Source organism: Rhinichthys klamathensis, unplaced genomic scaffold (assembly GCF_029890125.1).
Source record: "Rhinichthys klamathensis goyatoka isolate OS25496 unplaced genomic scaffold, OSU_Roscu_1.1 h1tg000837l_1, whole genome shotgun sequence".
Classification (NCBI taxonomy): domain Eukaryota; kingdom Metazoa; phylum Chordata; class Actinopteri; order Cypriniformes; family Leuciscidae; genus Rhinichthys; species Rhinichthys klamathensis.
The window spans coordinates 100,070-117,934 of NW_026607215.1; the positions used below are offsets into that span (position 1 = coordinate 100,070).

The 17,865-nt window shown below is 41.9% G+C and overlaps 1 protein-coding gene across 1 annotated transcript; it reads right to left on the bottom strand.

The window, feature by feature from the left end:
• Positions 1 to 2,714: 2,714 nt before the first annotated feature.
• Positions 2,715 to 8,688, bottom strand: npas4a (neuronal PAS domain protein 4a). The gene is made up of 8 exons (XM_056243741.1): positions 8,175 to 8,688; positions 7,595 to 7,752; positions 7,347 to 7,449; positions 6,956 to 7,262; positions 6,724 to 6,833; positions 6,368 to 6,503; positions 4,513 to 6,278; positions 2,715 to 4,399 (listed from the first exon to the last, which is right to left on the bottom strand). The coding sequence occupies exons 1-8, from the start codon at positions 8,347 to 8,349 to the stop codon at positions 4,371 to 4,373; spliced, it is 2,784 nt and encodes a 927-aa protein (XP_056099716.1). The 5' UTR covers positions 8,350 to 8,688; the 3' UTR covers positions 2,715 to 4,370.
• Between the last annotated feature and the right edge of the window lie 9,177 nt (positions 8,689 to 17,865).

The following is a 17,865-nucleotide window of genomic DNA, read 5'->3' on the forward strand; positions in this document are numbered from 1 at the left end:
TATCAAACAGAAACAAAGCACAAACATTTGCATGACCAGCAGCAAAACCAGGACATTTGCAAAATTATTCTGTATTCAACTCTCTTTGCAAAACACAGTCCTTGCTCCCCTCGTCTTCCCAACCATTTCCTGCATAAACTGTTTTTTGTTTTGTTTTTTCGCTACAAATCAGTGCACAGTCAGACAATTTGTTGGCTATCATTTTTAATAATAAATTCAGTGTCGCGCGAGAACTCCGGTCTCACACACGCGTGATCTTCCGTTATTTCCTAACAGTGAACACAGCAGCAACTGAATGTTACCCCAGATAGTCATGCAGTGTGAAAACAACAGTGACCCGATTATTTTGAAAATCGTGCAGTCTGAACTCGGCATTAGAGTAGAAACTGGGGGAGTGGTAGCCTGGTTAAAACCAGACCATTCTCAGTTGTAACTGAGTTATGGTCTGGCAAAGCGTCATAGACAAATCATTTCCAGAGGGGCGTCACCAACGGACTTCGCGGATAGACCTAAAACCAATCAGAGCGATGAAGGAGATAACGTATGCAGAGCGGCAGAAACATCTCCGAGTGTTGTTCTTTGCTCGGTTTTTAACAAAAAGGAAACGTTCAAATCGCTTAAAACAGACGCGATAGCTGATTCGAACGAGTGATGTTCGACGGTGGATATCCATCTTTGTAATGTAGGCTACAAAATCTGCTTCGAAATCCCAGCGCTGTCGTCATCGTGTAAAGCCCGCCCCAACGTTTCTGATTGGTGCCTCGATTTCGGCGGATTGGAAATGGGCTTGAATGAGCTCTTTGCCAGACTAACTTTCAGAGCAAATCTAAATTTGCCGGAAGTTGTCTGGGTTTTCCCAGGCTAGGGGAGTGGCTTATTGCATCAGAAATCTGTCTCTTTGCTCACATCAGGTCTAATTTTAGTTTGAGATCACTTACCTAGAACATAACCTGCCCTGGAGCAGGTTTGCCATGGAGTGCAAGACTTATTATGGCGATGAAAAGCCAAGCCACTTTCATTGTGCCTAAAACACAGGGTTGGCACAAACTAAACTGAAACATACCTGACTAGGCTTATCCACCTTAACCAGCTTCATGGGTGCTTCTCAATACTCAAATTGATGTTTCCTTGTTTCCTCACACCTACGTCCTTTAGCCAGTGACCCGGAAACCGATCAAACTCAGCCATCTTGAAGGACATCTCAATTCTCTATTTGCACCGTGAGGAGGCGAGGAATGTGGAGCGAGGAATCTTCCTAAGGAGTCATGAGCGAGGATACACAGGTGTTTCCTTCCCTCGCATCCTATGGGGGTGGAGCTGAGACGCAAGGAAAGGAAGTGAGAGAAGGAATGAGAGAATGAGAAGCACCCATGGTATAGGCCCCTGGCTTCCACTTCCTAATGTGTGTGTATTTGTACGTTTCCACAAGGGGGAATCCGTTTTAATTTGTTTTATATCATATTTTATATCTTTCATAATTTATTATATGTATCCTTGCTAATCTCTTAACAGCACTGATAACAATATATGTTATTTTGTCTGTGTGATATATATGTATATAAACACTCAGACTCCTAAATGCTTTCTAATCCATAATTTTTCTACAGGAGTGCTATGGACCCAGTGACCGCCAACCCAGAAACCCCAGAATGAAGAAGTTATATTTTCTAGGTAACATATTATAATTTTTATTCATAAAATTCCTTGCTGTTTCTCAGCTGGTGCAAGCTGGTAAACCATCTTGGACCAGCAACAAACTATGTACCAGTCATACAAGCTTAAGTCCATCCATGCATCCAAACTGTAGTTTTCAATGATACATTTTTAGGATTACTACAGAGATGCATTTTATTTGACACCAGATGGTGTAAGAGAGCCAATCTGGGTTTCTGTGACACTGTTTTGTCTCAATAAGCTGCAATGGAGAAGCGATGAGAGGCTGGAACAAAATGTTCCCATGCTGACGCACAGCTTGGTTCTACTCTTTTATGGCAGATGGTTACTATACTTATGATGCTTGATTATTTCTAAGCTCCCCAAGGTGCATTGTGCCTAAAAATAGAAGGTAAGAGGGAGAGAAAGAAAGGAGTTAGAGGAGATTGTGCTTTACATAAAAGATCTAGAATTGGGAGGAGGCTTTGAATCACAGCTTTTGGTGACTTAACATCGGTTGCTTTAATTGGCTGACTGGCTCTTGTACGTTAAATTCATTAGCATAGCAACACAGCTCTCCTCTCTCTCACATCTCTCTCTCTCTCTCTCTCCTTATTGGGAAGGATGCTGTGAGGAAAGGGAAGAGGAGGGAACTAAAACTGGTGCCCCTGAGCAGGGAAGCCCATATATGGAGTCTGATAACGCTGTCATGTGACGTCAAAATAGCAGGTACATTGAGTGTGGGCTGAGAGAACAAGAAAGAGAGGAGGGGGGGTGGGCAACGTGCGTGTGGCATTCAGTACGTGAGTGCGTCAAAGCGGGAAGCTGGCGGTCTCTGCGAGCGCCTCTGTGTCAAGTGCGTACGTCAGTCTGAGTCAGATAGCGTCTCATCGAGCGTGCGTCAGTGGTGTTGCTGAGCAGTCTGCACTCCAGGGAAAGAGTGAGGAGACCGCTCTGAAAACAAGGGATACGGGGACAAGGAGGATGGAGGAATGGGAGCGAGGAAAGGACAGTGGTTAGCAAAAGGGAAGGAAAGGAGGAACTAGAAACTGACACATGAGTACTTTTAAGTGCACTTTAATATAAATGCCTCTGTTTTGACAACCAAATACACTTATCAGCGACACAAAAGAACACTGATCCACAATGTCCATTCTTCATAAATAGCATATGTCAAGTATGTTTTCATATCATATGATACAAATGTCTCTGATATGTACAGACTGTTGTTTGTACAAATGTACAAATGATTACAATCTTTAACCGTTCCGCATCATGCCTATCTAGAGGCACGTGCACCAAGCATTCCGTAAATCAGCATACATACAATAAAATACTTTTTATTTTTAAACGTAGCATGTAAATAGCTAGAACATAGGAATCAATCCTTTACTTGACCGTAGACAACTCTACGTTAGCATGTCGACACCATGGGAATAGAACCATTCTCAACCCGTGTCGATTAGTATCTGAATAGAAATAGAACGTCATCCCTATTTTCCTGCTCATTTTTTAAAACAAAACTTTGCTTCGTTTTTATAACCCCTCTCAAAAAAGAAGAATCAATCATTCACACAGTCATTGTCACCACTTCACACCGCAGACAGCAAAGTTACGATGTCACTGTGGTATTCATTAAATAAAGGTGCTTTTTCTCTTAGGTCTGCAACCTCTTGATGTGCCAGGCACACAAGAGCTTCTGCAGATTGCAAGCATTACAAATATTGATGCTGCAAAAGTCCAGTGCAATTCCTTCTAGCCATGCCCATCAGAGTAGACGGCTGAATGGATTCGTTACTCCTTCACTCAGTAGTAGCTAGAAATAAGTCCAGTAATGTCCGTGCATGCAAAGCCATGCACAATATTTTCTCCCTCTCCCTGGCGGCTTCCGCTGCAGCTTTTGTCCACCGGCCAGTAGGAGAACAATGTGAAAACTTGACTTGTCTTGCACACAAAGTGGAATTTGTTCACATTTGTACATCACATTGAAACACATGTGAAATGATATGTCCAAGAATTGCATTCACAAACTCGAAGCCCAATGTAGTCTGAATTCTGTCATTTCTATTATCATTAGTTACTGAGCTGAAAGATTAGACTGGAAAGTCAATCAGCTGTGGTAAACATGCTGATATTATTACTTTTACTAACTGTTCACTTTTTGAAATGACCAAATATTGATCTATAATGTGAATACTTTCCACACATTGGACTTTGTGTATGTGTGATGCTGGATGACAAGCATTGAGCCATATAAGCTATCTGTTGTTTCTCAATGGAATGTTAAAGAATCTTTTTTTCATGTCCTCAAAGTTCACAACTGAGTTTTCACTACAAGTGAATACAAATGCAAGTCTGTAAGTTGGTTTACACTTACATAGTCAGAGCTGTAACTCTCACTCATATAAGCTCATGTTACATTATAGCAGAAAGACATAAATTGATTTCTTAGTCCTCTTAGGACTTGTTACAGACTAGTATATTGCATTGCTACCAAAGGGTTGCACTATTATTAACATAAATGAATGGATAATTAGATGAACAATTGTGAACATGACTGTTTACTCTCATTGGATTTCAGGAAGTTCAAGTCTTTTTTGGCATTATATACATTATGTATATATTTATACAATTAATTAATATTCACTTTTCAGCAAAAGTAGCTCCATGAAATATGACAATATGCCATACTTAATGAAGTAAGTCACAGACTTATTTTAGAACGGAGGATCACTTCCACTCCCATCTGTAAGACAAAAAGAAGGAACAGGGGACATAATGTTATTAACAACAATAATAATGTCGGTTTGGCAAAAGTGGCAACACAGCAGAGTGATCAGCAAAAAGACCAACTCTCACCTTTGCGGAAGCACTGTTGCGGTGCATGACATTGGAGTTGATACAACTCAGGTTGTTGCCCCAGGCCGGGGGCGATCGAGGCACCTGCCCCAAATATGGGTTCCAGGGCGGCCAGCTCCTCGAGGAGGGACTGGGCGCAGGGCAGGCCGGGCGGCGCAGGGCTGACAGGCGACGAGACAGGCACCGAAGCGGGGGAGGCGGTCAGCTGCAGTGGTGGAGATGTCGGTATGCCCATGAATAGAGGCGATGATGCTACCTCTGTCTCCATCGCAACTTCGCCTGCCGCCTTCCCATCTGCCATGTTGTCTGCGTTGACTGGCGTCATCATAGCCCCTCGCCCGGCCTCATTGTTACAGTGCGCCGATTGGACGCTACAGAAGTGACCAGCACTCACAGCAGAGATCCCGTCAAAGTGTAAGGGTGGGCACCAGCACTCAGGAGAGGAGGGGGGGCTGGAGTGAGAGGAGTAAGAGTGAGTCGGTGAGAGGGGAGGGGAGGATGTGAGGTCCTGGAGAAGGGTCTCTAATATACTCTCTTCAAACAGAGACTCATCATCAGAAAAGATGGGCAGGTCCAGGCCTTTCCAGGACTTGAGTGTGTAGAATTCACCCAACAGTGGGACTGTATCAAGTCCTGCAGAATTCAGAGACGGAGACTGAGAGCGTTCAGAAATGGTGGAAGGAACCAACTTGGCCAGGAATGGATCTAAGTAGAAGCCCTCTGCTAGTGTGCTGATGTGCTGGGCTAAAAGCGAGATCTCCGTTCTCTCTTTTTCTCTCTCACGCAGTGAGGAGAAGAAGGGCAGGCTGGGCTGTTTTCCAGGTGAGGCTTCAGGTGTGAGGAGACCTTCTGGTGGGTAAGGGAGTGGCCCATGGGGGACGTCAACATACAGTGGACCACGGACTTCTGGTAAAGTCATGACCGTGCAGTCGCCATCACCTGGACTGTCAGGAGTAGGAGGGAGTTTTTCATAGAGCGACCCAGTGCAAGGCTCCACTGGGAAGAGGATATCTGTGGTTGGAGATGTTATAGTGAGTGGCAAAAGAGTCGAGAGTGTTGTCGTTGGAGGTGGTGTGCTGCCTTGTGGGTTTGATGGCTCAGATGGAGAAAGAGATGGAGCCGTCGTTGTTGTTACTGTTGCAGTTGGAGCAAGAGGAGATGGTGAGGTGGCACCGGTAGGATCGAAGCTGAAATGAGGCTCCCCGAAGGGAAAATTGCTTCCACCTATTTGAGGTGTGTATGGGGGTGTGCACACAAACTCCTTGGTCTGTTCGGTCTGGGAGGTAGGTACAGGTGGAAGAGGAAGGGGCAAGGCTGGTAGAGGAGGATCTATCTGGAATGCCGGTGGTAGCAGAATATTCTGAGTGAGGAAGTCCAAGTCAGACACTGTTGCAACCGTGACTGGAATGGGAGATGATGCAGAAGATGGACTGGCCACAGGTTCACTTGGCTCATGCTGGAAGAAGCTCTCTTCTTCCATAGAGGAGAGACTGGAACGTGGGCCACTCTCCAGTTGTACAGGCTCCATTGAGGAGCTGCCACCTTGTTCCTCAGTAGATCCTGCACTGCATGCGGCCGTGCTGAAGTCAAATGACTGCCCAGAGAGGCCACTACTTCCTGGCGTGAACACTTGATCAGGGCTTGAGAGAGTTTCTGGACTCTGTAAGCTTAGGCTTTCTTGTTGGGAAGTACTTGAACCCAGCACCAAGGAGAGCTGGGTCTGTTCAGAGCTCAGCTGCTCCCTGATTGACCAAGCCTCTGTCTCACTGTGGCAAAGAAAAAGAGTGATATTAGTGATATTCCTACTTCAACTTGGATTATATACTTGACTTGATAGATGTAGGCTGAGCCTTACCTGATGATGTAATTGTTACTGACAATGGGGTTTTCCCCAGTTTCCAGCTGCAAGACCATATAAAGCCAGACCCATGAGTGATCTGCAATCTCTACACGAACCACCATCTCAGCTCTGCCCTCTCCTCCCTCTCTCACTGTGTGGAGAAATGAAAAGATGGGTAAGTCAAAACATATTCAACTCCTTGTGAGATTTAATGTCATGTCTTAGTGGGTGGTCAGAAATGCTTTTTCCCTGTAGATGCGTATTGCTCTGTATTGCTCGCTGTGAGTGTCAAATGTTGATAACCTACCAACTAACCAAGCAAATTAAGCTGAGAATATTTTTTTGTTTATTCATTCAGGAGTGAGACTCACATAGGCTGCAGTGCTGAGCTGAGGCGTGTGAAAGATCCTGAGGATGCAGGAAGCTGTACCAAGATTGGGACTGCAGAATCTCCACATTTAGTCCCAAATAAACATTCACACTGAAAGTTGGAAAAAGATAAATGGTAAGGAAAAATTTATCTTTTAAAAACACATTATTATAAAATTACTTTTCATTTATAATTGTTTTTTTTTTATAAAATTACTAGTCATTTAACCTCACCTGTCTTGTGCTTCCTGAAGTCTCATGTCACGGCTATGCTGAGAACGGAAACATGGCAGGAAGAAGTTGCTCTCTAGTGTTGGAGCTGAAGATTGTTCTCTGTCCGGGGCAATTCCCCCTTGGGAAGTGTGAGGCTCCAGAGGAGCACAGAAACATACCCACACTGGGTTGGAAGTCCAATAAGATCCTGGGGAAGACTCATCGGGAGTTTCTGACAGGCAGTGGGCTCGGATTAAAACAAGCTTATTGCCTGCACTCTGCCTACGCACTGATTTGGAGGTGTTGAATCTGCAGCGGAACAGACGATCTAAGGGGGAAAGGCACAAAATAAAGACTACTTGCATATCGGACATGTATTATCTATATGTGTGTCAAATTTTAAAGATCTTACCTGTGTCAGGTGAAGTTGGAGGCACCAGGTTACTCCTCAAAATAAAGTGGTCTGCAGTGTCTATTATGTCGTACACACTGTCCCCTTGAGCGACCAAATCTACCTAAATATTCAAAAGAGAATATACTGTAGGTGAATGTCCTCTTTAATTCATTTTGCTTGTAAATAGACTGAAATAACATGAGATGAAAGGGAGAGGAAGGCTATAAAGATTTAATGAGAATAACTGTTATGTCTGCTTTACTCACCATTGAGTGTCCAAGGTGTTCTGAGACACTGTCTGACAGGTACAGTAACTTTCCTTCACCAGTCAATAGCATTAGAAAACCTGGCATGACTTGAACCAACTCATTCAGTTCATGAAATGAGAGGAATCCCGTGGTTGCTTCAGCACTGCTAGCTGTATCTGAAAGAAGTAATTTCAAGTCTGAATAAACTATCAAACTTCATTCACATATAAAACGTCTAGTACGAAAGAAAAGTTAGTTAGCACTATTTTCATTTCAGCACCATGGACAGCGTTTATGTTTCAGTACCATGGAGAAAAATTGCGTTCCAAAGCGCTGTCTTCACTACATGTTCTTTTGTATCTTTAAAGATATTAATTAATTCATACTACCAAACAGATAAGCAGCTCAGATATAAAAAAAAATATTTAAAAAAATGTAAGATCCACCTGTTGCGTCAACTCGCGGCAATAAAATAGTAATATACAGCAATGTCTCAACACAAACTAAAATCTAAAAAGCTTCTTCTAATTTCATGCTTTTATTCTAATTTCATTGCAGTCTTTTATTCGACTATATTTGCAAAACAAACGATATTTACCTTGGCTGAAGAAGACAGACTTTCTCGTGTACATGCAAGCCAGCGACATGATGTGAAGATAGGACAGCCGAGACTTGTCCGCATCGGAGATGGGTAACAAGTCCTTCAGGTTCCTAATCTCCGCGTTTATTTGGTCCCTTCGGGCTTTAGAAGCTCCTTTTGTGGACCGATACATTGTGGTTACTAACGGAAGAGGACTGTTTCTGAGGTTCGCTGAAAGTGTTGACTATGGTGCAAGTTGAGAAAAGTGTGATGCTCTTTCCCAAAAGAGTTCAGGCGTGTTCACAGGTGTGTCATCTCAGCACATGTCCAGAGTACGGCTGCTCTTCTCCTTTCACCTGCCTCTCCCGGGTTTCCCCCTGCGGTTCCGCCACAGCGCCTGGCTCAGGTTGCGGACCGGAGGATGGATGGATCTTTCCTCCGGGTCGGAGATTGAGTCAGTCGGCTGCTGCTGAAGCCGTATCTCGCCCAGATATCAGGAGTCCGTAAATCTGGTGGAGTAACATTGCAAGCCAGTAACTTATATAGGCTGGGACTCCACGGGTGTAGGGGGGCTCCCAACGCGCCAACACCGACGTAAAAAAAAAGAGCGCGAGGGGAGGGGGGGATGGAGTAAAAGGGGGGGTGGGGGGGGGATTTATAGGTCTCATATCAGTGTAAGCAATGCTGAAACTCACTCATCTCACCCCTCCCAACCCTTGCGCTCTGACTCTGCTCCGACGTCAGCATCCCCTCTCTCCATTGATGACGTTGGCTTGAAATCGGGAGCTCCGGCGACGCAAAAAGCCCGATTTGGACAAAACCGAGCAATGGGCGGGGACAGAGAGTGAAACGTAGACGGAGTCACCGCACTCCAGTGTAAAGACGTGTGTAGAGAAAGGGGAGGTGGGGGGGGGCTGTTTCTGAGCTGCATACGAACGAGACAACTCTGCCCAAATTCTCTTGCTGATTGCCTCCAACTGACCGAATTCAGATATGATTCAGAAACTGGTTCCTATATTGTATTACAATGTCTTGCACTGCATGTTCATGGATGCAGAAAGGGTTTACATGGAAGCACGGATGCAATCCCTGACATTTTTGCTGTCATGCCTCACTGCGTTATAATTTGCATCGTTTTCCACATTTTACAAGCTCTGTGACCACAGAATAAACCCTTAAACAGATTTCCATTTAAAAAAATGGCAGATTATAGTAGCTCTGGCAGCATGCGGGACACAGTGCTTGCGATGGCTTTAAATCCAGCAGTGCATTTGCCCCAGTGAACCAGACGGTGTCAACGAGAACACTGAAATATCTGCTTTATTGTTACATAAATGCTTTCTCTGTCCTTATAAGGGAAACATGGGGCAATCATAGACAAGGACAGCAGCTGTATTGAGTTATGTCTTATGAGTTTGTGTGCGTAAGGCGACATTGTGGGGAAGAGCCAATGGCTCACTCAGAATCTATCAGCGCAATATAGTCACAGACTCAGTAATAGGGGACACAAAATTGGTTGCTTCATTATGAACTTGAGATGCTCCCGACGAGCGCAGTCTGAATGAGACAGTAAGTTTAAAGAATTAAATGGACAACAGGTTTATCCATCATAACTGACTAAATAGATTATGTGGTTCTTATTTCTCAGAAAATGAGAACTGTAAGGGAAGTGTTATAACCTACAGTTTGTTTAAATGTATAAACTTGTGCACTGTCTCAAATGATATTCCCATATTCGTCTGGCTTCGAATTAGACTAAAGTACAGGCTACGTAATCAAATTTACATGTTAAATATCCCGCTTTATTTGAAACATTTTAAGTTAACATGGTAAGCATGTGCTTTTTTAATTAAAAAATAAAATCGGAAGCAAATAGAAATGCATAAAACAGATTAACGACTCTTAATCGCTCTCACAGTTGTCATATGGGGTCTATATATAGGCTACACTATCATATTTTCTCTCATCTAATATCCATTATGATCACAAATCATATTATAAACCACGTTTGAAATTTCACTTTCAAGTTCTATGCACCTCAGTGTGGTGGTCATGTATGATTTCACCTCTGTAGCTCATTTTAATTGGTTGCACATGCACTCTGTATTGCACCACTCCCCGGTCTCCACTAATTAGCTTAAAACACCTGTCAAACAATGGCTCGTTTATATCACAAGCTCAACTGACGCTTATTTGCATTCTCTTTGGACAGTTTGTTCCATCCGTAATGTGGACAAGACGAGTGTCATCGACAAAAGTCTCGTGCGCTCGCTGCGGTTCTGCCATTCGATTCGTTTTCAGAAGAGGAAGCGAGGTAGCCTGTTCACTGAAGGTGAGCTATTTTTAGCAACATGCAGAAACTCTAGTGCTTTTAGGAAAGTTGCAGTGTTATCCATGTGGCTTGGCGAGGTTCAACGATGCAATAAATCATACGTTTCATTTTCATTCATGATAAAATAACCAATCGCAATCATTAAAAAAATATACATCTGGATAGGAATATCTATTCAGTTATCAATACAAAGCTATTTTAGAAGTATTACTCTTTTAACAGTCCTTCTCAGAGGCACGCGCACATCTCTGAAACCTGTTGCGCGCGTGAGCTGACCGTTTCGCTTTTTCTAAAAATAGCCTTTGGATAGTGCCTGACAAACGCACTCAAAGAGAATCACCGTCCTCGGCGACACATTTAGTCTTTTTAATAATACATTTGTGTTTCGTGGTCAAAATAACATATTTGTGTATGAGTATTTGAGGGTCGAAGAAGATTTATGCGAGAATTCTGTTTTTGCTGGTTTCGGCTATAATTCTCCCAGCCAAAATTCCATTTTAAACAGACCAGCTTGAGCAGGATGAGAGATCAGCTAACCGGTTTACATGGTTTAAGAAATTCTTATCAGCATAAGAGAAGTTTTCAATAAGCTCGGATCACATTTAATACAGAAATTGTATAGCTACAGCATGAAAAACAATCACTTGGGCAAATGTGTTTATTTGGGATTAGCAGGAGGATACATGGAAAGCAAAATAATCCAGAGAGTGTTGCTATACAAAGGACTCTTAATTTGCCTTTAGGATCTCATTATCAAAATGAATGTCTTGTTTGGTAGGCCCTAGTCTATTGACTAAGTTTTGATTTAGTTCCTAATGCATCTTGTACTTGCTCAAATTCAGTGGTAGAATCATGCATTAGCTAATGCTGAAGATAGATCAACCTGATCACTAATGATCCATCCTTCAGTGCACCATCCGTGATAAAACCCTGTCAGTGGTCACCCTTTAACAAATTTCACCTCTTAAAATAGTTGGCAGGTTGGCAGAGTGATTCAGGAACACTGAAGCATGCCAGGCTTTCTGTGTCGCTTTCTCAAGGTATGGCTTGTATGAATAGCCTCTGCTCTTTGGCATCTTCAAAAAGAGGGACAATGAGTACAATATGGAACACCAGTGTTTAGCCTTCATCACCAATTTATGTTCAACTGAATGCAGACCAAGAGCACCACTGAGTGCAGATGGAAGGAAGATGGGTGGTCACCTATTGTGAGGTTCTAGTGCATAAAGTTTAATAATCCTTCTGCTTTCTTTACAGACCTTACTAAGGAGAATTGCACAAAAGAATACCAATATAATGCATTTCCTTCATAATTCAGAATCATTCACACAAAATCAAGGAAAGCTATGTTAAAGGTGAGGATAAAATCTATATTAGGTCTTTTCAAAGTGTTCCATTTTTTGTAGTGCTCGTTATGTTGCAATCTGGGTTTTGTGAACCTTTAAAGGCAGAAGGTAAATGTTCAGTGTTTGCCTGCCGGATGTGAGTAAATGGATAATGGCCAGCATGATACAGTATCCCACTGTTAGCAGTATATCCCAGGGAACAGGAAGAAGTCATTATGCCTGTGCCCAGAGTACATGACTGAGTTGACTGTGCCGACTTGAAGCCTCCTATGATTTTACACAGTGGACAAAAATAACAATGAAGTTTTCTAGTCTTGTCAGCCCGACATATTTGGTTACTTTTTAATTCATTTCAAGACTTGTGTGCAGGCACGTTAAAGATGAAAAATTAGGGTAAAAAAATGATGCGATTTATTGCAAATTTATATTACCCATCTTGTCATGCATTAAAATACATATGCATTATGTTTGGACCCAGGTGAGGTAATTATAAAATCATCTGTGCAGGTTTAATCCTGCTTTTCCATCAAAGAGTTTTGTGTGTTCAATCAAACTGCGCTAAAGAACAGAGTTGAGGGGGAAAAAATGCTTTAATGAGAAACAATGTCATTGGCCTCTTGTGCAGTTGAAGTACGTTTGTCCTCTATCTCAAGATTCTTTCTCTCTGCACTGCTGTTTATTTTTACACAGAGAGAATCAAGGTCTTCACTCTGCCTCTTGAAAGAAAGGAGCTAACCTGTCGCCTAGCAACACCTCCCACTCCTGCTAAAGCCAGAGTAAGAGAAGAGAAGAGAGGAAGAGGAAGGATTGAAACTGTCTATGAAACTGAGAAGAGAGATGGAGTTGAAGAGTAGGATGTGGGGTTGACTTTAAAGGCGAGAGAGTCCAGCACATCATGTGCCGGTATGTTTTCGATATCTGTAGCCTACTGAGAGGCCAGTGAAGTTGCACCTGTCGTGGTATTTAAATAATCTAGATTTAAGTAATAAATTATCTAATGCATTGTTCGGCCGTGGTTCAGCGCTGGTTGATTCATATAAACTACTGCGAGTGAGCAGATGTAACACTCAGACACCCACACACTCCCTCCCTCCCTCCCTCCCTCCCTCCCTCCCTTCCCCATCTCTGTCAGAGATACTTCCCCAGCCTGCAGCCGGGTGAGGTTTTTTGTGCAGTGTATTTTTAGACCCAGGGCTCAGAACAGTGGGAAAATGTGGACTTTTGTTGAAGTATTTCTATCTCTCTTGTGCTTTTCAGTGTCTGTGAATGGTGACTGTACTAATTCATGACTCTTTTGTACGTTTTCATTGACAAACGTCTTTAGTTTTTGCATATCTTTCCCTTTAAATAATTTTCTCCATTTTTTTTTTTTCACCAATCATTTCCACCAGTCTATAAATAGTCTAGAAAAAGCGTTCTTTAATTCCATAAGGTCTATTTTCTCCCTCTTACTGTTTAAGCTCACTACTCAATTCTAGCGCTACATGCCAGCACATTGTGCTCTCACCCTCCTTTTTCGCTCCCTCTCTCTCTTTCTCTTTTTCTCTCTCTCTTTCTCTTTTTCTCTCTCTCTCTCTCCCTTCATAAGTTGTTGCTGATGCAAGGTTGCCATGGTGACGTGATGTAGATGTGACATCAAAACAGACCTCAAGCAGCAGATTTTTTTCCCCCCTTTTCAGTCTGTCGCTCGCTCTCTGTTCTCCCATCTCATTTCATATTAAGCCAAAGGCATTGCATTACAAAACACCTCCATGAGCTTCTGATCTAAACCTCACAAAAGTAAGAAAGATGCAATTCCTTTTAAAATAATGCAGCTCTTAGTGACCATAAGAGATCCATTTTTCTTCGCCATTCAGGTCTGCCTTTGATAGTAGCAAGAAATTGATCAATGATTCAGCGTGTGCTGCTTCTTTCTCCTTGCCCATCTCTGTGCATTTCGATCTGACTGTAATGTTCTCAATCTGTAGTGCAGCTGTCTTTAAAACAATATTTGTAGTACCCAGGGTTGCTCTTCAACCCTCTCATAGTAGTGCGTTTCCCATTGAAACGCGTTGAAAATCTAGGATTTAAAAATCCTTTTAAGTCAAAGAAAAAAAATTACTAAAATGCATAAGAATGTATTTTAATATATTATTAAATAAGAATAATATCTTGTGGACTATTTCTAGGTCTCTAATCAGGATGTACGTGTTAATTTGTCAGTTCAACTAATCACGCAAATTGTTATATGCTGATTAAAATACAACTTAGAGAATATATATTAAATTAGAAAAATGCAAGGTCGACAAATCAATGGAAAACGAGAGAACATGAAGTTTGATAAAGCATTGCATAACTATTAGAAGAGAAGAGAGTGGGCAAAGATGGTTAGAAAGAGGAAGAGAATGAGGCGCGCGCAGGGAGGGAGGGAGAAAGTAAGGTACTTCAGTGCCTTTTTTTAGCTCCAGGCTAAAGTTACGATTATTGCTTTTATCCATCCTCAATTTCCCCTCGCCTCCCTCTCTTTGCAAGCAAACATGTATTTCCCCCTAGGAACCGCTATTTTCCCTATGATTAGTGATCATCTCAGCAGCGTGAACGCTTCCGCACAGTTGGCAGTAGAGAAGCAGAATGACCTGTGTCATTCACCATGGCTGGATTTGAACAATAGAAAGGTTTTTTTTGGCTCACTGAATCATTGGTATGAATTTATGAATGGGGAGTCCATTACCTGACAGTTTCTCAACTCACACTCTGAGTCACTTGTGCCGAATGAACACCAAATACAGGCTGCTTATAAGGGTCATATGATAAGGAATCATATTTCTGAAATAAAAGAGGTTAGTGCGCCTGTATGAAATGCACAGAAACTTTCAGAACCCCAAATTTCCTCCCTAGTAAAAACAATCTTTTGAAAGTAAGCTGCGATAGATTGTTCCAAACTCCTTTAAAGAAAAAGTTTTGGTGAAGGTTTACTTTGAAAAAATTTGACTCAGAAATTGCTAGTAAGTTTCCCAAATAATTACAAAGAGCAGGCAAGTAACTCACTGAATTAAATGTGAAATTTGGATGTAGAAATTCTGTAATGAAACTCTAGAAGGCACAGGCGGAAAGGTCCTTAACTCAATCTGCTTGCAATTACATCATTATCTATAGGACACAGCTGATTGGTTCCTGCTGGATCAACATTTGCTACAGCAGTGCAGCGCGCTTTCAGAAACCCTTCACCTTCCCTAGCTCCACCTGTATATATCTGCTATGGGTAATTCATGCTATATTGTGTTGGACAAACCATTTATACAGAGAGGATTATCCATTACCATTCCAATTCGTTTAAAGGAGAACTCCGGTCAATTTTTTCGCACCCTGTTGACTTCAATGGGGCAAGTTCTAAACCCGCATTTAGCCTCTTAACTTTTAACGGCTAAAAGCAGGTTTAGAACTTGCCCCATTGAAGTCAACAGGGTGCGAATTTTAAAAAGAGGATAACACGGTGTAGGCAACACCGATTTTCGTCGTTTTTGTCTGTACTGACAGCACTCCAAATGTACAAAAAAATTAGCTCAATGTTAAAATTGACCGGAGTTCTCCTTTAAAAGCCAGTTGCTTCCCTGGGTCAACACATTTAGTTGATCCTGGAACTACATTAAGCCGAGTTCAAACTGTATGATTTTGGCCACGATTTGACCATCTGAGACCAATTTTGTGAATCCTAAAAGATTCCTCGAATCCTAATCTGAAGTCTGTGATTGTTAGTTTGACATGTTCACCGACAGCCGATTAATGACAATGCTTACAGCTGGGATCATGTTCGTAGCAAGCAACAGCCCTAAAAGGACACACCTAAACCTAAAAGGTTAAGCACCCGGCTTAACTCTCCAAAAAAACAAGTCCTAACTCTATCCCTTCCCCTGAACCTAACCCTACCCATAAATTTATCCCTAAAATCAGAGAGAAATTATGGGTGAACACTGATGTAGAAGCTTGGTTGAAAGCTTGACATTATCAGTAAACATTTATCAGTCCCTCAAATATGATTGGTTGATTAGAATGTTGATCCAGGATCAACAAAGATGTTGGTCCAGGAACATGTTGCACTTGGTGAAATCAGGTTCTGCAAAGGGGCACATTAGTGCCTTAAGGTATATGTGCCCTTTGTGGGTAGATAAGGTACAAAGGTGTGCCATTGAGGGTACTTCCCCAGTGACAGGCTGATGACTAATTTTTGCATATTTTTTTCTGACGGGGTTTGATGAAGAGCAGGACCATGAAAAGAGTTGTACATTATATTTACCTTAATGCTTCATGAACAGTGGAATGTGAGTGCGATTTGCATTTTTGCAATATGGTGTTAAATCTGCCTGAAGCGTTATTTAGTTTTGCCACAGAAGCTGTTTTTTAACACCCTATGTTAACACTCAGCATTCAGACTCTCACCCGCAGGCTCATTCATGGTGACAGTCTCTCACACATTACTCATTCACTCATCATGAGGATAAAGTCGCTTTACTGTCTCTCTCTCCATCTCTGACAGAGATGAGCAGCGTTAGTCCGAAAAGACGTTGTTCACCTCTCTTTACATTCAATTTGAAGCAATAGGCCTCAAGCATCCTTAGGCCATATGTGCATGAAATGCATTAAGCAATAAAGGGTTTTGCTCATTATGAGAGTGCAGCGATGATTCTGGATGCTTGGCATTCCATATATTTTTACTGATTTAAAAACGTATGCTCCCTTTTTTGAAGGAATTGTCTCTTTATTGCCGTCCCCTCTGCTCGCACGCCCACGCGCCCATAGCAACACGTTGTCGTATCATAGTAACCACATTTGCGCAGGGAGAAAAAAATTAGGGTGGGTTGTAGAGGTATCTTTCTCTGACCACAATGAGCATGAAGCTTGATGATGGCTCCTTGTATTCAAGGGTGAGATTATGAAAGCATATAAAGAAATGTAGCGCACTCAACCAGATATTCGCTATAACTTCTTATATGAAATGACCTGTCAATCCTGATTCTGGTTCCCAGGTTGTGAGCCATATAATGTAATTAGCCATCCTCGTTAGGCTCATCTGAATAGCCAATCAGTGGCAGATGAGGTATATGACTCTTGTTATCAAAGTCACTCCAGCTCAGACGAGGCTCTAATCAAGGCGTGTTGGTAATATTCAGAGGTCAGTTTAATTCCCTTAAACAAATGACCCAATTATCAGTGACCAACATGTGTCCCTTTTTACTCTCCATCTGTGAAAGAGCCCCCTGTCTGCTCTTCAATGGAGATCCTTCTTTAATCAGGACGCAGTGGACTGAAGCTAATGTGACATGCTAATAGAGCTACTGTGTAAACCCCAATCACCCATTTGAGCATGCTATTCTCCACGCCGACCCTGCTAACTGTCCATCAAGGGTCGCAACATCACAATTGACACCTTTGATTATAAAGGCTATTTCTAATCTTATATTAGCTTTATTAGATAACTCTGCTGCACTGTAAAAAATATTTTAGCAATTTAGTTATTTCAACTTTTTTGTGTAGAGATAACTAGATTGTCCAGACAACAAGAAATTCTAAGTTTACTTGTCCTCAACTTATCGAAATAAGTTAGTTAAACTAAAAAAAACACATGCAAAAAGATAACACAAAATAATGAGTTACGTTTTTTTACGGTGTGGGAAATCCAGTTCAATCTGTGTTGATGTGCCTTTGGACATGAAACATAGGTGAGTCGGTCATACGTGTGTTTGTGTGTGTGTGTGTATGTATGTATATGTGTGTATATATATATATATATATATATTAGGCCTCTTCTCGTGCTGATTGGATCATTTGAGCGTGTTCCTCCTGAACAATTTTATGGAACATTGATGTCAATAAAGAACTTTTATTTTCAAGGGTGTAGTTCAGGCAATTTTGAAAATTCTGTCATCAAAACCTGTATGAAACAGAATTATATTCTGAATATGCCTGATGTGTTTTTGTCCATACAATGAAAGTCAATGAGGTCCAGTGTTCGGGTTTGGGCAAAAAATCGTATTTTATGTACCACAGAAAATAA